We start from the raw sequence: 16,874 nt of genomic DNA, 5'->3' as shown, positions 1-16,874 counted from the left end.
AAGAGCAGCTATTCTGTAAGCTGACAGTGTCCACAAAGATGACCACTCCTGCCTAGCTATTTATTTCAAGCCATCTGGAGTGCTTTCAAAAAGTGAAATTAGCTGTAATGATGTCTTAACAAACAATACAAAGGCGCTTGTGTATGGGCGAACTCATGAAAGTGAGTCTGGTACATGTCCAAGACTCCAGGACAATGGGTGCTATTCTTGGAAAGAACACCTTTGAGTTTTCATCTCGCATAATGGACGATGACAGGTCATCACAGAAGACTTTAATTTCGGAGGGGATGATGGCCAGAGGACGTCCTCTCTGCCACACAACCCCCCCCCCCCATCCCCCCAAATCCCACTGTTCCAGTTTTATCTGTCCTTTGTGACCTGTTCTGCTAAGAATGTAGAAAGTGCTCAGTGACACTTTCAGTCGCACAAACAGCAGAGAGATGAAAAGCACAGTAAACTAAAAAGACAGAATGAGTATTTTGTAATAAAAAAAATGTTTATGATTCTAGATGATGGTTTTCAAGTAGAAAACCCTATATAATAATGCCTTGATGTCTATAGGGAACAATCCTCTGCTGGGCGTTTCTCAGGTCTTAGCTTACAGTATATTCCCATCTTTAACAGAACCAGAGGGTGCTCTTCAAGTTCAATTCATAACTTGTGCCTGCAGCTTTAAGCTGTTCCCAATGTTGGAGCAGAACTGATATCTCCAAGAACGTCATTTGTTTATGTAAGCTTGCTTGCTATGGATGAAAGAGCACTCCAGCATAAAAGACTTGTTTTTGTTCAACTCTGACATCTCCTCACAGAGAGCAGAAACCGCTGATGTCACCTCTGCAAGACTCTTGACACTGGGGGGTTCATACTTAGAAAGCCAGCTGTAGTTGAACTTGATCATTCAAAGCCTATTACTACCATCAGCTCAGGTCCATAAGGCCTTTAGAACACCAAGTACTGTACAACTGATAATATACTGCATATGCTTGCTGGTGCGTGGGGAAGAATATTTTTCAAAGATGGTCCGAAGTAAAACAACTACTACTACTGATGAACTGTTGGATGGATGGTGTAACGATACAATCTATACTGCCAAGCGATGCTGTGCAACTTCTTCTGAACATCACCAAGTCTTTAAAATGGGTATAACATTTAGTGATGCTGTGAAGCAGTAAATCTACTTTTGATGGCTGGGTTTAGAGGCTGTTATGTTTTTCCATGCAGCAAGTTGGCCACAAGTGTCCCTCTTTGATTTGGAGATCAAATTCTGCTCTTTGGGATGTTGTCCAGTGCAGAACTGTGGCCCTTGAAAAGGCAGCTTGTTTTGTTTGCCATCCTAACATAAGGGATGCCTTTATATTAGAAAGCATAGCCTTTGGAATTGATTTTCCAAAGACTACATTTATTGCATATCTGTGTTGACTTAATCTCCTCTGTGGAAAATAAACCCACTGCACTGGCATATTGGTGTGGGCAGTGCATCCCGCTGCCTACTCTTGACTAGTGTAGCTTACTCATTCACTCATTACTGTAAATTTACGGTCTCTGTTCACCAATATCTTCGGCGGGTTCTATAACATCAACACTGGCACTGTGCTAAAAAGTGACTACATCTACACTGTATTTCTGTCCAGCAGTAAAGACCAATGTCCAATTAAAATGCAATAAATCCATTGACTACTCAGGGGAAAGCCGTTTTGGAGGCCAGTACCAATACTGATATTTCAGTTAACAAAGCTGGAAAAACTGAAGATCTGTATCAAACTAAACACAGTTTCTAAAAACTCAAGTTGGATCAAATTACTGCATATTAAGTTCCTGACAACTGAATAATTGTTTAAGTTCTACCTGAGTTGTTGAGCTATTTTAAAACTGAGATGGCTCTGAGAAAGGGCTACTTCAAAATTTCTGGCACATTATTGGCTCCTGCCTAATTGCAGGTTAAGTGTTTCTCCCCCTTTTTCTTTCTTGCTTTTCCGACACCATCTTTGTAGGGATACAGTAAAGCTGGCAGAATAATCAAGACTCTTTTGGCCACATAATTAAAAACAGCCTGGAGTCACCAGCCACTGTATGTACAGAATGTATGTGACACTATTTGAAATTGGCGGTGCAGATCCATCGGTCAGACTCTGGTTCACATAGATTAAAATGATGTCCTAATAAAACTTGAAACTGGCTAAAAGTCTCTTGTTGATGTCATTGTGCAGAGGGAATGCTGATTTGGGGGGGATCGAGCAAGTGAATGAATCAGCGACTAAAAAAGTGATCATAAAGAAGCATTTAGACGCTGGCTTGACTCCCAAAGCCAATGAGAGAACCGCCCCTCTCTAATACACATGCACACACTCCCCTCTCCAGGAGGGCCCAGAATGAAGGACCTAAGTGAAAACAAGTGGAGCTTGGTGCTATATGACTCCTCTTTTTCCACTTCTTTCTCAGCGTGGACCGATCCAGAGAACTGGACTGGGCCTCAGCGTTAGCACACTCCCCTTTACTGTAGTATGCTAGTATGTATACACACCCAAAAACACACACACACACACACACTTGTGTATTGACGATTAATGTAAACAGACGTGTACGCACACACCACATGTGTATACACAGGCACCTACATACACAATCAAACAACACACTCACACACCACATTTAATGACGACCAGATGTGGGGAAGTGATGTGCACTGTTTTGTGGTGTGGTGTAATCTCCAAGTACTGGACTGGGCTTTCTCTGGCGCCTTCAGCTTCAGACCGGCTTTTTCCTTTATTCCAGGTTTCATCACACTCACCGGCATTGAAAATCAGACTTCGGGACATAGCTACCACAAGGTCTAAGCGGGTATAAAATGTGTTTTCTTCTGCTCTCACTAACCTGTTATGTCTGTTTGATGAGATCCATCAACCACAACCAATGGCTTGGTAGATTTCTTGCTGTTCATCACCATCTTGAGGATATTTTCAACAGTAACAGAATCACACCTCTCACTGGCTTGTAAGCACTGCGTGGGAGCATTTAAGACAATTAATAACTTCAGAAATCAAAGAAGAAACAGACACAATGAAATTCAAAGTGCAAACATGTCACTCTGTAAAAGGCATGTAACCTCAGCATTTACCTACAAAAAGGATTTTGTAAAAGCTCAAGCATTTACATTTCTTAGCATCAAGTAAATGTCGCTCAAATCAAATCAGACCACAAGTATACACATGAAACAAATGACTAATTCATTAGCTTCAACCTGAACCTGATCGTAATCAGTACAGAAACATACTCAATTGCAACTCCCAGGATAACACTACTTTTTTAGGTGAAAAGAATTAAAAAGTAGTGAAAATGGTTTGCAAGAGAGCTGGACAGAATATGCAGTAAGAAAAAAGTGAAAATAAAAGCCAAGATGGAGGCTCATTTTGGTCAGCAGCTGGATACTTGACAAACCTTGCATCAATCCATGTTTTTGGCTAAGCTGGAGACAATACAGAATGGCTCAGATCAAACACAGTAAAGATTCATTGAACATGCAAAAGAATGAAAGTAACTTGGAGAAGATTATACTGCATACCGGCGGTAGTATTTGGTTGCTTTGAGACCTCTTGGAGCACAGAGACATCTCACAGTGCAAGAAAAGTAGGGACATGTTGAACTTTGAGTTGAAGGTGAAGCTGAAACTTTTCTTATCCGTTTGTGTGAGGAGACCAGGGAAGCCCCTCTGAGGATAGAATCTGACTGACTCATCTGTGGGGCAGACCGTCTCAATGAGAGTGTAGTCTGAGGGCATGTTGGTGTTGGAGTTGGGAGAAATGAAGCACGATATGATGGTGAACCCCAGATCTGGATCCAATGCGCTTGAAGTGACCTGGAGAACACATGAGAAAAGAGAAATATTCATTTCTCAAATACATAGATGATTTATCATGACAAGCCTCTTCATTTAAGTAACTCAGTAAGTTTGCAAGGTCATGACAGCAGTGATCAGTGGTACAAGGTCTTTACAAGACATTTTAGGATAAATGTTCTTTGCTTTTTAACTGGAAGCTTGATAAAAATATTTACAACTCTCACACTGAATCTGTCGGGTAAATACAGAACTATAGCCAGGAGATAATAAGCTTAGCTTGGAATAAACACTTGTAGTGGCGAGGAAAAAGCTAGTCAACAAAACTGAGGAAGTCAGTGCTTCAGGCAAAACATAGTCTTGCTGTATCCCTGTAAATAAAACCCATAAAACCACAATTTGACTTTATTTCCGGTTTGGTTTTTGTACATTTTTTAGTCCAACTGAAATCATATTTAGTCTGTTTTGTAGTATTAAATAATGTCAACATGCTTTTTAAAAATATTTTGTTAACAGTTTTTTAAATATTGCAAACAAGAAAAAACATCTGTGGGGAAACATTAGAAATTCTTCTTAATTGACAGCAGCTGCTGGAGTATCAGTGTTACACCACAGAGAATGAACGACAAAGTAAACAAACTCGTGCTGTAGTCAACATGTCACAGAGAGACAGGGTGTTATTTACTACATGGTAATCATATCATTCATACGGTAATCATATTAATTGATGCAAAACTAGGGGGCACCCCACTCATTAACCAACAGAGTTAATAAATATAGTGAAACATTTAGCTAAACAGATTTATTTTTAACTAGGCAATGGTTTGTGAGCACTTTAGCCTTATTAACTCCATGCTCCATTTCTACTTATGTGAAATTTTCTGGCAGTTTTACTACAAATTCCAATGAGGCAAGAAAACGTCAAGTCTGGAATCAACCCCCAAAAGTTAAATGATAACTGATAACTGGAAAGATGTGCATCGTATCCATCCGTTCTCACTGAACCATTAATGAAAATGTAGCTCCCAGTGTGAGTGTCTGGAAACCACAGAGAGGTGCACCATCTGGATATTGACACAAGACAAAAACTCAAACACATTTCTACAAGCTGTATTTCAGTCACTGTTCAGATGGCAGTAATATCTTTCCATCCATAACCACAAGACAGTGCCTTGACTTATTATTCCACAACTTTCCTGTGTTTGTATAGCCAATGATGGTATCCTCATTAAAGTGGAAAAAAGGCACAGACACAGAAAACAATATTGAAATGATGCAGATTAAGGCTTGTGATAAACAACAGAGCTAACGTTTGATTATAAATATATTTCCAGCAATATACTGTATCATCCTGTACACAGATGGTGGTTTAAAACGAACAAAAAGCCACTCTTTGAGCATCAGAGTACACTTGTGCACCTTTTGGCTAAGCCTCAGGTCAGGTCTCAGCAGAGTGAGAGTTCTGACGAGAAGGTTACGCTCCAGTCTCGTACACAGAAAACTCTTTGTAACCTGCTGGCTCTGCGTCCACACTGTCAGTGAAGCATCTCCTGCTGATATTACCATAAATCATCTGTTCAAAGGACCTCCTAATATGAATCTTTGGCGTCTCTTACATGACCTCCATAATCACCAGTGCAAAACAAGGATTTTGAGCCAGACTCACAGGAAGGAGAGAGAAACAATTAATGTGAGTGTTAGCTCTTTAGCACCAACTAGATACAATACAAATTGACCTTGCGGATGCCACAGTAAGAGATAAAAGGAGGTAAAACTAAATCCCCAGAGAGAGGATACACAGCACAGTTTTCTCTATTCTTATGAAAGTTTCTATTTAGGGTGTTACGTAACACTGCACACATGTGCAAAGCACTCAAGACACTGAATTATAAATTAATACAGAAATGCAAAGTGTACCTCGACAAAGACTTGTTGATTCTGTGTAACAGTGTAGAAGGCCTGGCGTGACGGGCTGCTGGGTGGTAATGTGTTGTATAACTCCATATTGAACGTCATGTTGTTGACCGGTTGCCGACTGGCTGGTCCCGATACAATCCTGGGGAGCGTGTCTGAGGTTTCCAGGTTCTTTCTGTATGTGCAGTTGAACTAGGAGGGAATGAGACAAAGCCAAGACAAATATCAGCAGGGATCTGATATCGGATTCCACTGCTAAGCACTCTCACCCTACACAACTGTATCTTAGTGTTTGACCACATCAGGAAGAACCAGAAAACTGGGAAGGGACCTAAGAGATATTGTATAAACAAGAACAATAAGTGAGAGATTAGAAATGGATGAGACAAAGGAAAATAAGTCAGAGACCAAGATGGAGAAACTTAAAAATGGAAAATGTCATGTCAAGTTCAAAAAACAGACATCATGGAAACACAGCGATTTCAGGAGCCAGATGAGTCTTAAGTAGCACCAAGGGACTCTGGGAAATGGAGTTTCTTCCAACTTAGTTTGATTTACACAGAGATGTAGATAATCAGTGAATTTAACTTGTCAACTTTCACCCTCCAATGAGGTGCAGCTGTCACAGAAAGCACAAGTGTCTTACTGTTATGGTGTGTTGCTCTGTGGGCTCCAGTCGGTCCCTCTGTAACGTCACATCTCCGGATTCCAAGTCTTCAAAACCAAGTGGCCCACCACTCCCATCTTTTGTCTCATCATGACTTATCAAGACCTGTGATCCACAGAAAAACGTAAGCACCATCAGTTAGTCAGTTAAAGGAAAACTTTCACAAAAATCATTTCCAGATTTTTTTTTTTTTTCTAAATTAACAGATCATGTTGCAAGTCGTGCTGGTTAAATCCAGCAGAGATTGGAATCTTTGAGTTCAGTCGCCAAAACATTCTGTGACCAATGAGTTGGACTGAAAATGTGGGAATGTCCTGTGGCTTCAGCAGTGGGACTCACACTGGACAACATAAAACATACTTTTAATTTCTTAGCAGAGCAGAAACATGTCAGGAGTCAGACATGAGTACACGCTGCTTTTAAAATATTTGACTTGAGAGAACAATCTCAGTGTCACTACATGCAAGCTGACCTGCCTGTTGGTGTTACTGATGAATTAAATGAGCACAGGAACAAACAGCCAAAACAGATTATCTTGGATGTGTGGGGACACAGACAACAAAAATGAATCTCTTTTGACCAGAGGTCAGGCATTATCGCTGTATCCAAGCGCTAACACAAATGATGACCTTGGAAATATGCCCACGTTTTCAATCAGCATCAGACAGAAAATGTGCTGCTCCACATTTTCCCCACAAAAGATTTTAAAAGGTCGGGTAGGAAGTGATTCATCCCTGCTTCTTAGAACAAACACAGAAAAAATGCATTCCATTCTAATGAAGATAACTTGGATGTCAGATGTGAATGGTGAAACCCTTAAAAACAAGTGTTCACCATGACATGACAAAGTATAGAGCCCACTGCCAGAAATATAGGGACTTTTTCTAAGATGCAATAAAAACTAAAATCTGTGATTTGTTAATATGTTATTAATTGTATTCTGTACATGTAAGCAAACTTGGTACTGCAACACACTAAAACACAAAAATAAAACTGAAAAGTTAAAAAATATCCACCTAACATTGTTCTGGATTATTCCAAATTTAGCACATTAATTGATAATAGTGGGCAACTGTGAAGTGTGAGAGAACTGTTGAACAAGAATGTTTCTCAATGTAAAATTGCTAATTATTTAAGTCTTTCACCATCTATTGTACAAAATATTGTGAAAAGTTTTAGAGACTCTGGAGAAATCTCAGTGTGTAAAGAACAGGGGTGGAAACTACTGTTGATTATACATGAGCTTTGAGCCCTCAGCAGCACTGCGTGAGAAAACTTCATGTGGTGAGTTCTCTGAGTCTGAGCTCATGTCAGATGGACCGAAAAGCAGTGGAAGTGTGTTTGATGGTCAGACTAGTCTACATCTCCAGTTGTTTCAAGCAGAAAAATAAAAAGACACAAAACTTTCTGACAAAAAAGATCATATAGAAAGGTGCAAAAGCCAGAATCTGTGATGGTCTGTGATCTGTGACAGTATCAGTGCCTGGGAGCAGGATTGCTCTTGCAATAACACATTATCAGTTAAGTAAAAGTTACCTGTCTCGCGACGGCCTAAACCCAGCTCGTGTTCCTTATTACCCATCACCCCAACTGCTGGGGGTTTCTTTCTCCACTGCCGCCTAGTGCTGTTCAAGTGGGGTTGTTGGGTTTTCTACATAATTGTATATAAAGTTATATTTTGTAAGGTCTTAAACGTTACACTGTAAAATTGCCTTGAGATGACTTTGTTGTGATTTGGTGCTATAAAAATAAACCAAATTTAATTTAATTTAATATTTGTGAAGGTACCATTGACGCAGTATTGGGATTTTTTTAGAGCCATATGCTGCTTTCAAGGTGATGTTTTTTGCAGGAAGGAGGTGGATATTTCAGTGTGTGTGCTTGACTGGCCTGTCTGTTCCTAAATGAATTAAAAAGAAAGGTGATCTAACATAGTTCTAAACATGTCACTGTACATACTTAGTGTGCATCCTTACTAGTTAGTGTGTTGCAGGCATCAAACTCTAAATTTGATCAGTGAAAACACATTTTTTTTGTCAGATAAATACAGTTTCAAGCAAATTAACAAGATTTAGCTCATTTTATTTTTTAATTTCATTTTAGAATAAAACCTTTCCGGAAATGGGCTTTGTACTTTAACGAAATTTGAGAACTCCTCACTCTGTAAGAACATATAAAACCTAACGAGACTAGTACATGTTTTTCTATTTTCCACTCATGCACAAAAGACCATAAAACTGCTTTTGGACCTATTTGTGGAAAGAGAGTGCAGACGTCAAACTTCTAAGTGGACATTTCCCATGGCAGCAGTTAACTTAAAGAACACACTCTTGTCGGATGCTCTGAGTCACTGTCATAGTTCAGGTTAGGTAGCTGCATTGTCATCACTTCTTTGAACAACAATGTAATAACAGGTACATATACTCACAGAGTTGATGTGGAGGACCATCGGGCTGCCCTGAATGGGATATACTGTGGTCTGACAGCCAGTCAGTGGAGTTTCCAGTGTGTAGTGGGTGGCATTGACTGTTGCTTTGCATTCTTGATCTTGGAGCGTGAGGTTGGCATGGGTAAAGCCGTTCGCCTGAGAAAACATACAAAAATGCCAACATTGGATAAAGATCAAAAAACTTTTCCTTTATTAACCAATTTTAAGAACTGTAAAAAAAAGAAAAATGTTAAAGCAGTTGTGTGAGACTTTGGGTTCTCAGGAGTAAACAAACCCCACAAGGTGGTCTAGCTCCAACCCCAGCTTCTCCTAATTACACCCTATGCCAGTTTCCATTCTGTGATGTGGGCTGACAAAGCTGTCCATGTGTACAGATCCCAAATGCTGGAAACAGTCCGACTTGCTTCAGTAGCAGCCTTTGTCAAGCAGGAGCACTGGTGAAAAAGCAGCTCAATAATGACAGCATCCATACTTCTACTTTTAAATATTTGTCTTTTGTAGGCCTTAAACTTCCCATACTCGCTTAATGTTGCTGTAAGTCAGGTCACTTTATCTACATACAAGTGACAATTTGATTTGTATTTAAATCTGTACTTTTCAACAGCCTTGCAACATGCAGATCAATATTCATAGTGAAGGACACATTTACTCAGCCTCTTCACTGGTCTAGATACTGTTATTTTACTTTTTGTGTCACTATCCATCACACTGTGATTAATCTGAATGGACATTTTTCAGATGTCGATTTAATATATGATCAGATTGATACAACATTGAATATGCAATTTGCACTGATTTACCATGAAATTAAATCCAATTAGTGGTTTTATTGCTGTGATGGACAGGGATCAGCTGCCATGACTGACACAGCATCACAGTGAACGTGCAGATCCCTGTTCCACCATCAAGTGGTGTTGATGTTTATGGCTAATGGCATAATATAATATATAACATGTTTGTTGTATATTATGTTATTATGTTGTATATTATATCATGTGTGATGGAGATCAACATGCTACTCACTTGTAGGCTCTCTTTGTCGATGCTGACCACCATCCTCGTGTCCTCACACTGCAAACTTAGGCCGACACTCAGAACACCCTGTTGCTCCTCGGGCTCTTCGTTCTCCCACTTTGGGATGTAGGGCAAGCCTTCAGAAATGGGTGGATGAAACGGAAAGGGCAAACCAGAGCGTCGTAAACCACTTCCAGCTCCCAGATGAGGACTGGAGTCATGCGTGATGGAGAGATCTAGAGGGAACATGCTCTCCAGAGGATTCACCACATCTGGAAGTCATGCAAAGTTACAACCTTGTGAGGCGGATTTTACAGGTAGGACAATGGTGATAAAACCTTTTACAATTAGAGGGCAAACAGTGAAAGGTGCACTGGCACATTGTGAACAATTTTCTTCAGTTTACCTGGCTCTCTAAGTCGGATACTGAAGTGGTTAGCCACAGGAGTGCTGGTGTAAGAAGTGACTGGACTGTAGCCATGCTCCTCTGCCCACTTGATCAAAGCCTGTGACCCTGATGGCAACTGCTGCTTTGGGGATTTTGACACTTGCATTAGTCGCTCCGTATCAGAACTAACACTCACGGTGTCAGAAGCCTGTGGATATAAAAGCAGAGGTATAATCAATTTTGTCATATGTGAAAAATAGAAATTTACTGTATGTTTATGATCATCATACATAAAAGATATGATTTACTGTTCAGGGATCATTACTGATTTTCAACGTCAAGAACAGTCCTGTACTCATTCTGTGTCAAGTGTGAGTCATGTGTATGAGTGAGTGTGATGTAATAGGCGTGCTGCAGCTCGATCTATGCTGAAACAGGGTGTTAGTGTGCTCCTAAAATCCAGGTCCTGTGTACTATTGTTGTCAAGTAAAAGTTGTAATTTCAGCTATTTCAGAACAAGACAAGACTGACCAAACTTTGATGGAGATGATACTGTACAATAATGTGCTATAATGACACTTGCCCTGTCAATCAGAAGCTGGAAGATATGAGGGTTGAATGCGACAAGACAGAAGTAAATTAGTAACTTCCAGTTTCTGACTGGCTTAACACACATCATCCAGGTTATCAGACATCTGTGTTTTTTTGGTGGGCATTTTCTCTATTATATGGCAAATGATGAACAAAAAAAGTCAAGAGATTCGTCAAATCAGTTTATAAAGAAAAAATTAAAAAATACCTTCTAATTCAACCTGCTACGTCATTGTACAAGATCAAAGTGTTAAGTGGGTGTAAGATAACATGCAGTATCTGCTGTGATGCGAAGCTCGGCTATTAATTAATATTGTTTATCAAGTTTCACAGAGATTTATCTAGCATTAGATCCACACAACCTAACATAACTTACTGAGCAACTGTGGCCAGGCAGCTGTACAAACGCACCGTGGTTGGCAAAAGTGCAGCATCATGGCTACAGTAGCGCTGTAGAAGTATCAGCATTACACAGAGGAAACATACTGTGGAACCTCCTGCACAAATCCACCGAAAATCTACATACAGGGCTAACAGAACACTTGACTACAGTTAAAGTATGGGTAACATGGCTCTGCCACAGTAAAGTGTGTTCCAATATGTCACGAGGCTTAGCAGAAATTCAATGTGTTAGGAGGAAATCTAGTATACTGGTGAGTTTCTGTTGGTTTTACTGCACTAAATGTATGTTCCAGAAAGTTTTTTTTATTTTTTATAATAGTATTCCCAGAGTAGTTAAAGTGTTTGGACATGTGCCAGCCCCCTATCAAAATGATCTACAGTTAAACTATTCATCCAAAGTGTACATAGGTGTCATATTCTTAAAGCTCCTAGGGCCCTGAAAAACTGGAGCAACACTAATGAAGATTTAATTCTAAAACTGTATACTCATTTCCAGTATTGATGTGCATGTAACTATATTTCCAAGTAAAGGGCACTCTGATATATTGCAGTTATTAGCTAGTGTTTGTCTTTTGTTTGTGGTGAGGAGGTCCTAGCAGCTTGCAGCTTAAAAAAAGTGCCTGAAGCAGGCATTGCTCATAACTCACATTGTGGCTGATGGTAAGCAGCTCAGACTCTATTTGCAGCTAAAAGTGCTGCAGTAGCCTTGGCCTTGAAAATATGTGATACCCCACCACTCCTGATCTTGGCTGTCTGAATGTGATGACAATCCCTGGAGCTGCCGCAATGAAATTTCACAGTTCCTCCGAACCTGTTATCTCCACCCTCCACCCTCCACCCTGGAGTGGGGGACCAGGCGCAGATTCAACACACACATTCAGGTGTGACAAATTCTTTGGTCACTCTTGGAAAGTGATGACATTCCTGTCTATGTCATGACTTGTAATCCACTGTGATGTGTGATAAAACTATGTCAAGTCTCAGTGGTGAAGTCTGTAAAGGAAAAAAAAAGACATCTCTGGATGGAAAGCTTTTGTCTGTTGTCATGCAGCCAGCTTACCAGCACATCCAGCTTGCCAATCACACTGTGGGTTTTAATGACCCAGTTGACAGACTTAGCGCACTTGAGCAGTAAGACAACGTCACGATGCAGCGGGGCATCATTCTCCATAGGCCGTAGATCCACTATGACATCCACCTGGAAAGCGCTGCATAGACGGAGAGAGAGAGAGAGAGAGAGAGAAGAAGAATTTTGGATGGTTAGATCAACATAGTGCTGTTGTGCCTTCTTTGTCTGGCCAACTAATTAAAAAGCTGGACGCACTCCCCGAAAAAGAAATGCAGACATATGCACTACAGAACAGATAGCGTTATAGTTAGATACAGCTCAGCTACCAACACGTTCCCAGATTTGTGGTCTTTTGGGTGTACAGAATAATTACTCCACTGGGGGAGTGAGGAGATTATCTGGCAACCTGGACTTTGAGACCAAGTTATGAAATATCTTTCTCAAAAGAACCGGCACTCATGTTAGTTCCCATCCAAGACAAACTCCGCAGAGATTAGTGAGAGAATCTTGACCTCAGAAATAAACTATGACAACATGTATTCTTGGATTTTGACTGCTTTGGCTGCTCACCTGCTGGAGTTGGGTGCTTGGAGCTCAATGATGTGGACTTCTTGGTCTTTGTCAGGTCCAGACAGGACACAACCCTTTGATGCTTGTGGCTCCACATACCCACCCAGGTAGTTCAGAGACAAGAACTTAGTATCAATCTTGCAGGTGTCAGAAAATACTGCATCTGAAAGTGGAGAGATGTTTGCGTTTCTGGTCAGGGGGGTTCTGTAAGGCTATTTTGATCTCCCAAAGGAGAAATACAGATTTTTTTGTTATCTCTTCACCACAGAGAGTTCAGAGCTTGAGGTCAGCTGCAGAACAGTACCCCCTGCTTCTGGGAGGAATTCAATGTCCTGCTCACAGAGACTTCAGTAGGCCTTATGTTTGCTTTGACCCAGCTGTTCCAGCTGAGAACAGTTTTCATGCATCTGGTATTCGCATTGTCTCTCATCTAAATGCAGCGGTGCCCAGCCCCTTCTTGGATGAGGTGCCCTTCTTGGCATGACCTGTCTTCCTATCACACTAACAACAGGGAAATATTTCTTTTCATTTTACGTGGGAAAGTTAAGCTAGATATTTTACCAGAATTCCTACACAATAACAGGACAATAATATTCATAAACACATTTATTCAAACCCTCTAATGTTTTTTCCTTCACTTTCACAACTGTTCAGAAATGTGTGAACTGAGCTGTAAAGAAGCATCAGATTATGAAGTTAAGCCCTTTCTTAGTACTCAGAGGAAGCACAAGACAGATCCTTCCTTATTTGGCAAACAGAGCTTTGGACAAAGTGTAAACTGAAGGTTGGCACCTTCCTCTGGTGGTACTTTAAAGAGCTGTAAAGCAACCTTGAGTTCAGCCGTACGTAGGAAGCAGAGTGGGAATGTGTCCATCTTTATGAAACACTACTGAAGATGTGAAGAATTGGAAATCTACAGCTCTTTGCTGGAAGTAAACATCATGGCACTTTGGGCTTTTGCCAAACCGTAGTCTCAAAGTGTTCAAGACTTAACAACCACACAGCTCTAAACTGCAACTAAAAAAAAACAGAGAGAGAACTTATCAAAGGCAGAAGTGGAACCATTATTTCACTCCAGACATGGGTTTGCTTATTTCCATGTGGCAAAAGATGCTCATTAAAAACAAGATGTCCTGTCTGAGAGCTGATGCATTGTGAACTTGGACGTGCTGACTGTTCACTGTATACCAGCCAGTAGGGAATGAAGAATCGCAAAGCCCTCTGCTTCAACATCTGTGAACATCAATCATAGTCTCCCATGAGAATCCCCCAGTGCTTTTTCACCTCAGAATCACTCTGTCGTTATCTTACTTGATAATAAAACATATAAAATACTGGAAAGGCACGATCTATCCCCTGCTTAACTAAGTTTTTTTCTACTGACATCTGGTCAAACCATGTATGCCCTCCACAAGAGGTCATTAAATTTTTTGTCTATCATTACATGCAGCACTTTTTATTCTTATTTATTTTTATATTTACAATTTCTGCGCTTCTGTGTTATTACTTTTCTATTTAGTATTTTACATTGTTAGTGGTGTAGTCTGATATTCTTTCCCTAGATTTAAATTGCCTTCACACATCAAACACACACACACACACGCACAAACAGAAGAAGCACTGCAATTAATGCAATGTATTTTTTCAATTTAGCAATAATCATTAGCTCTGTAAAGCATATACACAATTGTGTGTAAAATCATCTAGTGTACTACATGCATTGACCATAAACCTAAAAAAAAGAATTATCTTCCTGTGCTTTCTTTACATTTCAGAGTACAACATGTCTTAAGGGTATAAGCAGCCACAACCTAAAATTACCAAAGGTAGCCTGATAAATAGTGTGAAAGGGTGAAGGCTTGCTGAGGGAGAGAAATTCTTTTTCCAGAGCTGTACATGTAAACCTTTAGCCAAGGCTCAAACACAAAAGCTAAGTAAAGTTATGAGAGCTGAAGGGGAACAGGGAGGCGTGCCTTGGAGACTAGAGCTATGTTTGGGAATTTTTTGCGAATCTAGTGCACACCTTCTCCGACTTTGATGTAGATGTCTTGAGTCATCCTGAGCTCAGAGAAAGAGGTGACTGCCTTGAACTTCTTCTGGGCCCAGTTGAGGAGGTGCTCATTGCCGTGGGGAAGAGTCTCCTTCTGGACCTGGCAGGTGAGGGAGAAGTTTCCCGGCTGAAAGTGGACCTCAGAGCCCTCAGATACCTTGAGGAGGAGAAAAGACAAAAGTGTTAGAGGACAAAGGAGGTGCTGTTATTTCAGCTTTATACAATATGATAGTACTATTAATGCCAAAATACAGGGGCGATGACTGCATGTTTTCTTCAGCGTGTTCAGCTTAAGTGGTGTCCACCATCTATTTCAGTTGAACCCTTTGAGTAATAGCAGCCTGCCTTCAAATCAAATATTTTGTATTTAGCTTAACAGTGTAACATCAAGACTTCAGCCAAGAATGACCCATTTTGAGAACGATACGCTCATAAAAGTCATATCAACTACACTCATCCTAAAGGACCTGCAGGCAGACTGAAAAAGAGCCCAGGCTTTCCAAAATTGAACCTCCTCTCTAAACACTGGTAAAACCCATTCCTCACACTCCATCCCAACCACTATTTCAAAGCTTCTACAAATATGCAGTACATATTTTCATACATGTTCCCTCTGCACAATAACGTGTCTGGTTTCCAGTGTTTATACAGTTTACTGTGTTGTAGTGCGTCATCACAAATGTGCAGGTTTGCTACAAAATCACCACAAGGGCTAGCAGAGAAGACACAAATACTTGGCAAAGACAGAAAGAGAAACGGTCAGTAGGTGGCTAGGAAGACAGTAGGTGGTCATTCATACACATATGCTAAAAATCCTAGGGTTTAAACCACTCAAGTAAAAACATGCAGTGGCAACAAACGGCAAGCAAAACCTTTGAAATGACTTACATATATGCACAGGTTTACCTAAATGTGGTCAGATCGTCATTGAAGTTACAATTCTGAACGAAGGCGTCTTTTTAAGCTAATAACAGATTAACCATTGTTCTTGCCAATATTTTTGTTATATATGACATCATCAAAAGACAGGTGGGATCACGAGTGGGCAAAACCTGGAGACTAATGAAACAAAAAGATTTGAGACATAGGTTAGAGCTATTTTGACTAAGGAAAACAATCGAACATGAATTATTTAAAATAATCATCATTTGCTGGAACCATGCCTCACAAAGAAAGATCTTTTGAGTTGCATAAAACTGGTAGTGGGTTACAAAGTAATTTCAAGGACAACAACAGGAGGAAGTTGCTGTTGAGTCAATGACACAGACTAATTTAAAATTCAAAATACAGGATTACACATGGTATAAAAAGGGCACACATGCATACTGGCGTGTATACCATCATGAAGCCGTCTGTCAGCAAGCTGAAACTCAGTAGATGGGTGATGCAGCAAGAAAATTGCAAGAAAATTGCTTGATGCAGTATTTTATCATTTCAAACAGTTCACGTACTTTTGTTGCCAGTGTCTTTGCATCCATTACCAGAAATTAACTTTCTGCACATTTTACTGTCCAAACCCTTTTATTACTGCATACTACAGTGAAGTGATATTATAAATGGTAGCTGGTTGCTGTACTTAGTCCATCTGTAAAACAGTGACAAAAATTACATAATTTAGGGAGCAGTCTTAAAAATATGGAGGGCAAAGAAATTCTGATTTGTGTTTGACAGGGAACCTGGCCTAGCCCTATTTATGTAGGAGGCACCACCCCTTTGGCACTTCATGGACCTCACTCCATATGCTTCTTTTCAGAGAGATAAACATTCACATGTGCTGAAAACCTACCGAACATCCAAATGAGTGCACAGTCTAGACAGCCTACCTCATTTTATTTCCACGCTTATTATTCTTTGTCCCTAGGTATCCTATTTGTATGTGTAAGCCAATGTAGGGCTGGAAAACCCAATTAAAATATTAGATCCATTTA

General features: G+C 40.2%; 1 protein-coding gene across 1 annotated transcript in view; it reads right to left on the bottom strand.

Moving 5' to 3' along the window:
- Positions 1–16,874, bottom strand: part of tgfbr3 (transforming growth factor, beta receptor III) — a 62,096-nt gene that overhangs the window by 8,093 nt on the left and 37,129 nt on the right. Inside the window, exons 5-14 of the mRNA XM_026345065.2 lie at positions 14,920–15,103; positions 12,897–13,059; positions 12,318–12,465; positions 10,283–10,472; positions 9,886–10,148; positions 8,842–8,997; positions 6,393–6,518; positions 5,750–5,938; positions 3,560–3,853; positions 2,872–2,998 (exon numbers count right to left, since the gene is read on the bottom strand). Coding sequence (XP_026200850.1) covers positions 2,872–2,998; positions 3,560–3,853; positions 5,750–5,938; positions 6,393–6,518; positions 8,842–8,997; positions 9,886–10,148; positions 10,283–10,472; positions 12,318–12,465; positions 12,897–13,059; positions 14,920–15,103 — 1,840 coding nt within the window. The remainder of the gene's footprint in view (positions 1–2,871; positions 2,999–3,559; positions 3,854–5,749; positions 5,939–6,392; positions 6,519–8,841; positions 8,998–9,885; positions 10,149–10,282; positions 10,473–12,317; positions 12,466–12,896; positions 13,060–14,919; positions 15,104–16,874) is intronic.

The sequence above is a fragment of the Anabas testudineus genome, chromosome 4 (assembly GCF_900324465.2).
Source record: "Anabas testudineus chromosome 4, fAnaTes1.2, whole genome shotgun sequence".
NCBI lineage: Eukaryota > Metazoa > Chordata > Actinopteri > Anabantiformes > Anabantidae > Anabas > Anabas testudineus.
Note: the sequence above shows the minus strand (reverse complement) of the source record. Positions and strands in the feature narration are given on the sequence as shown.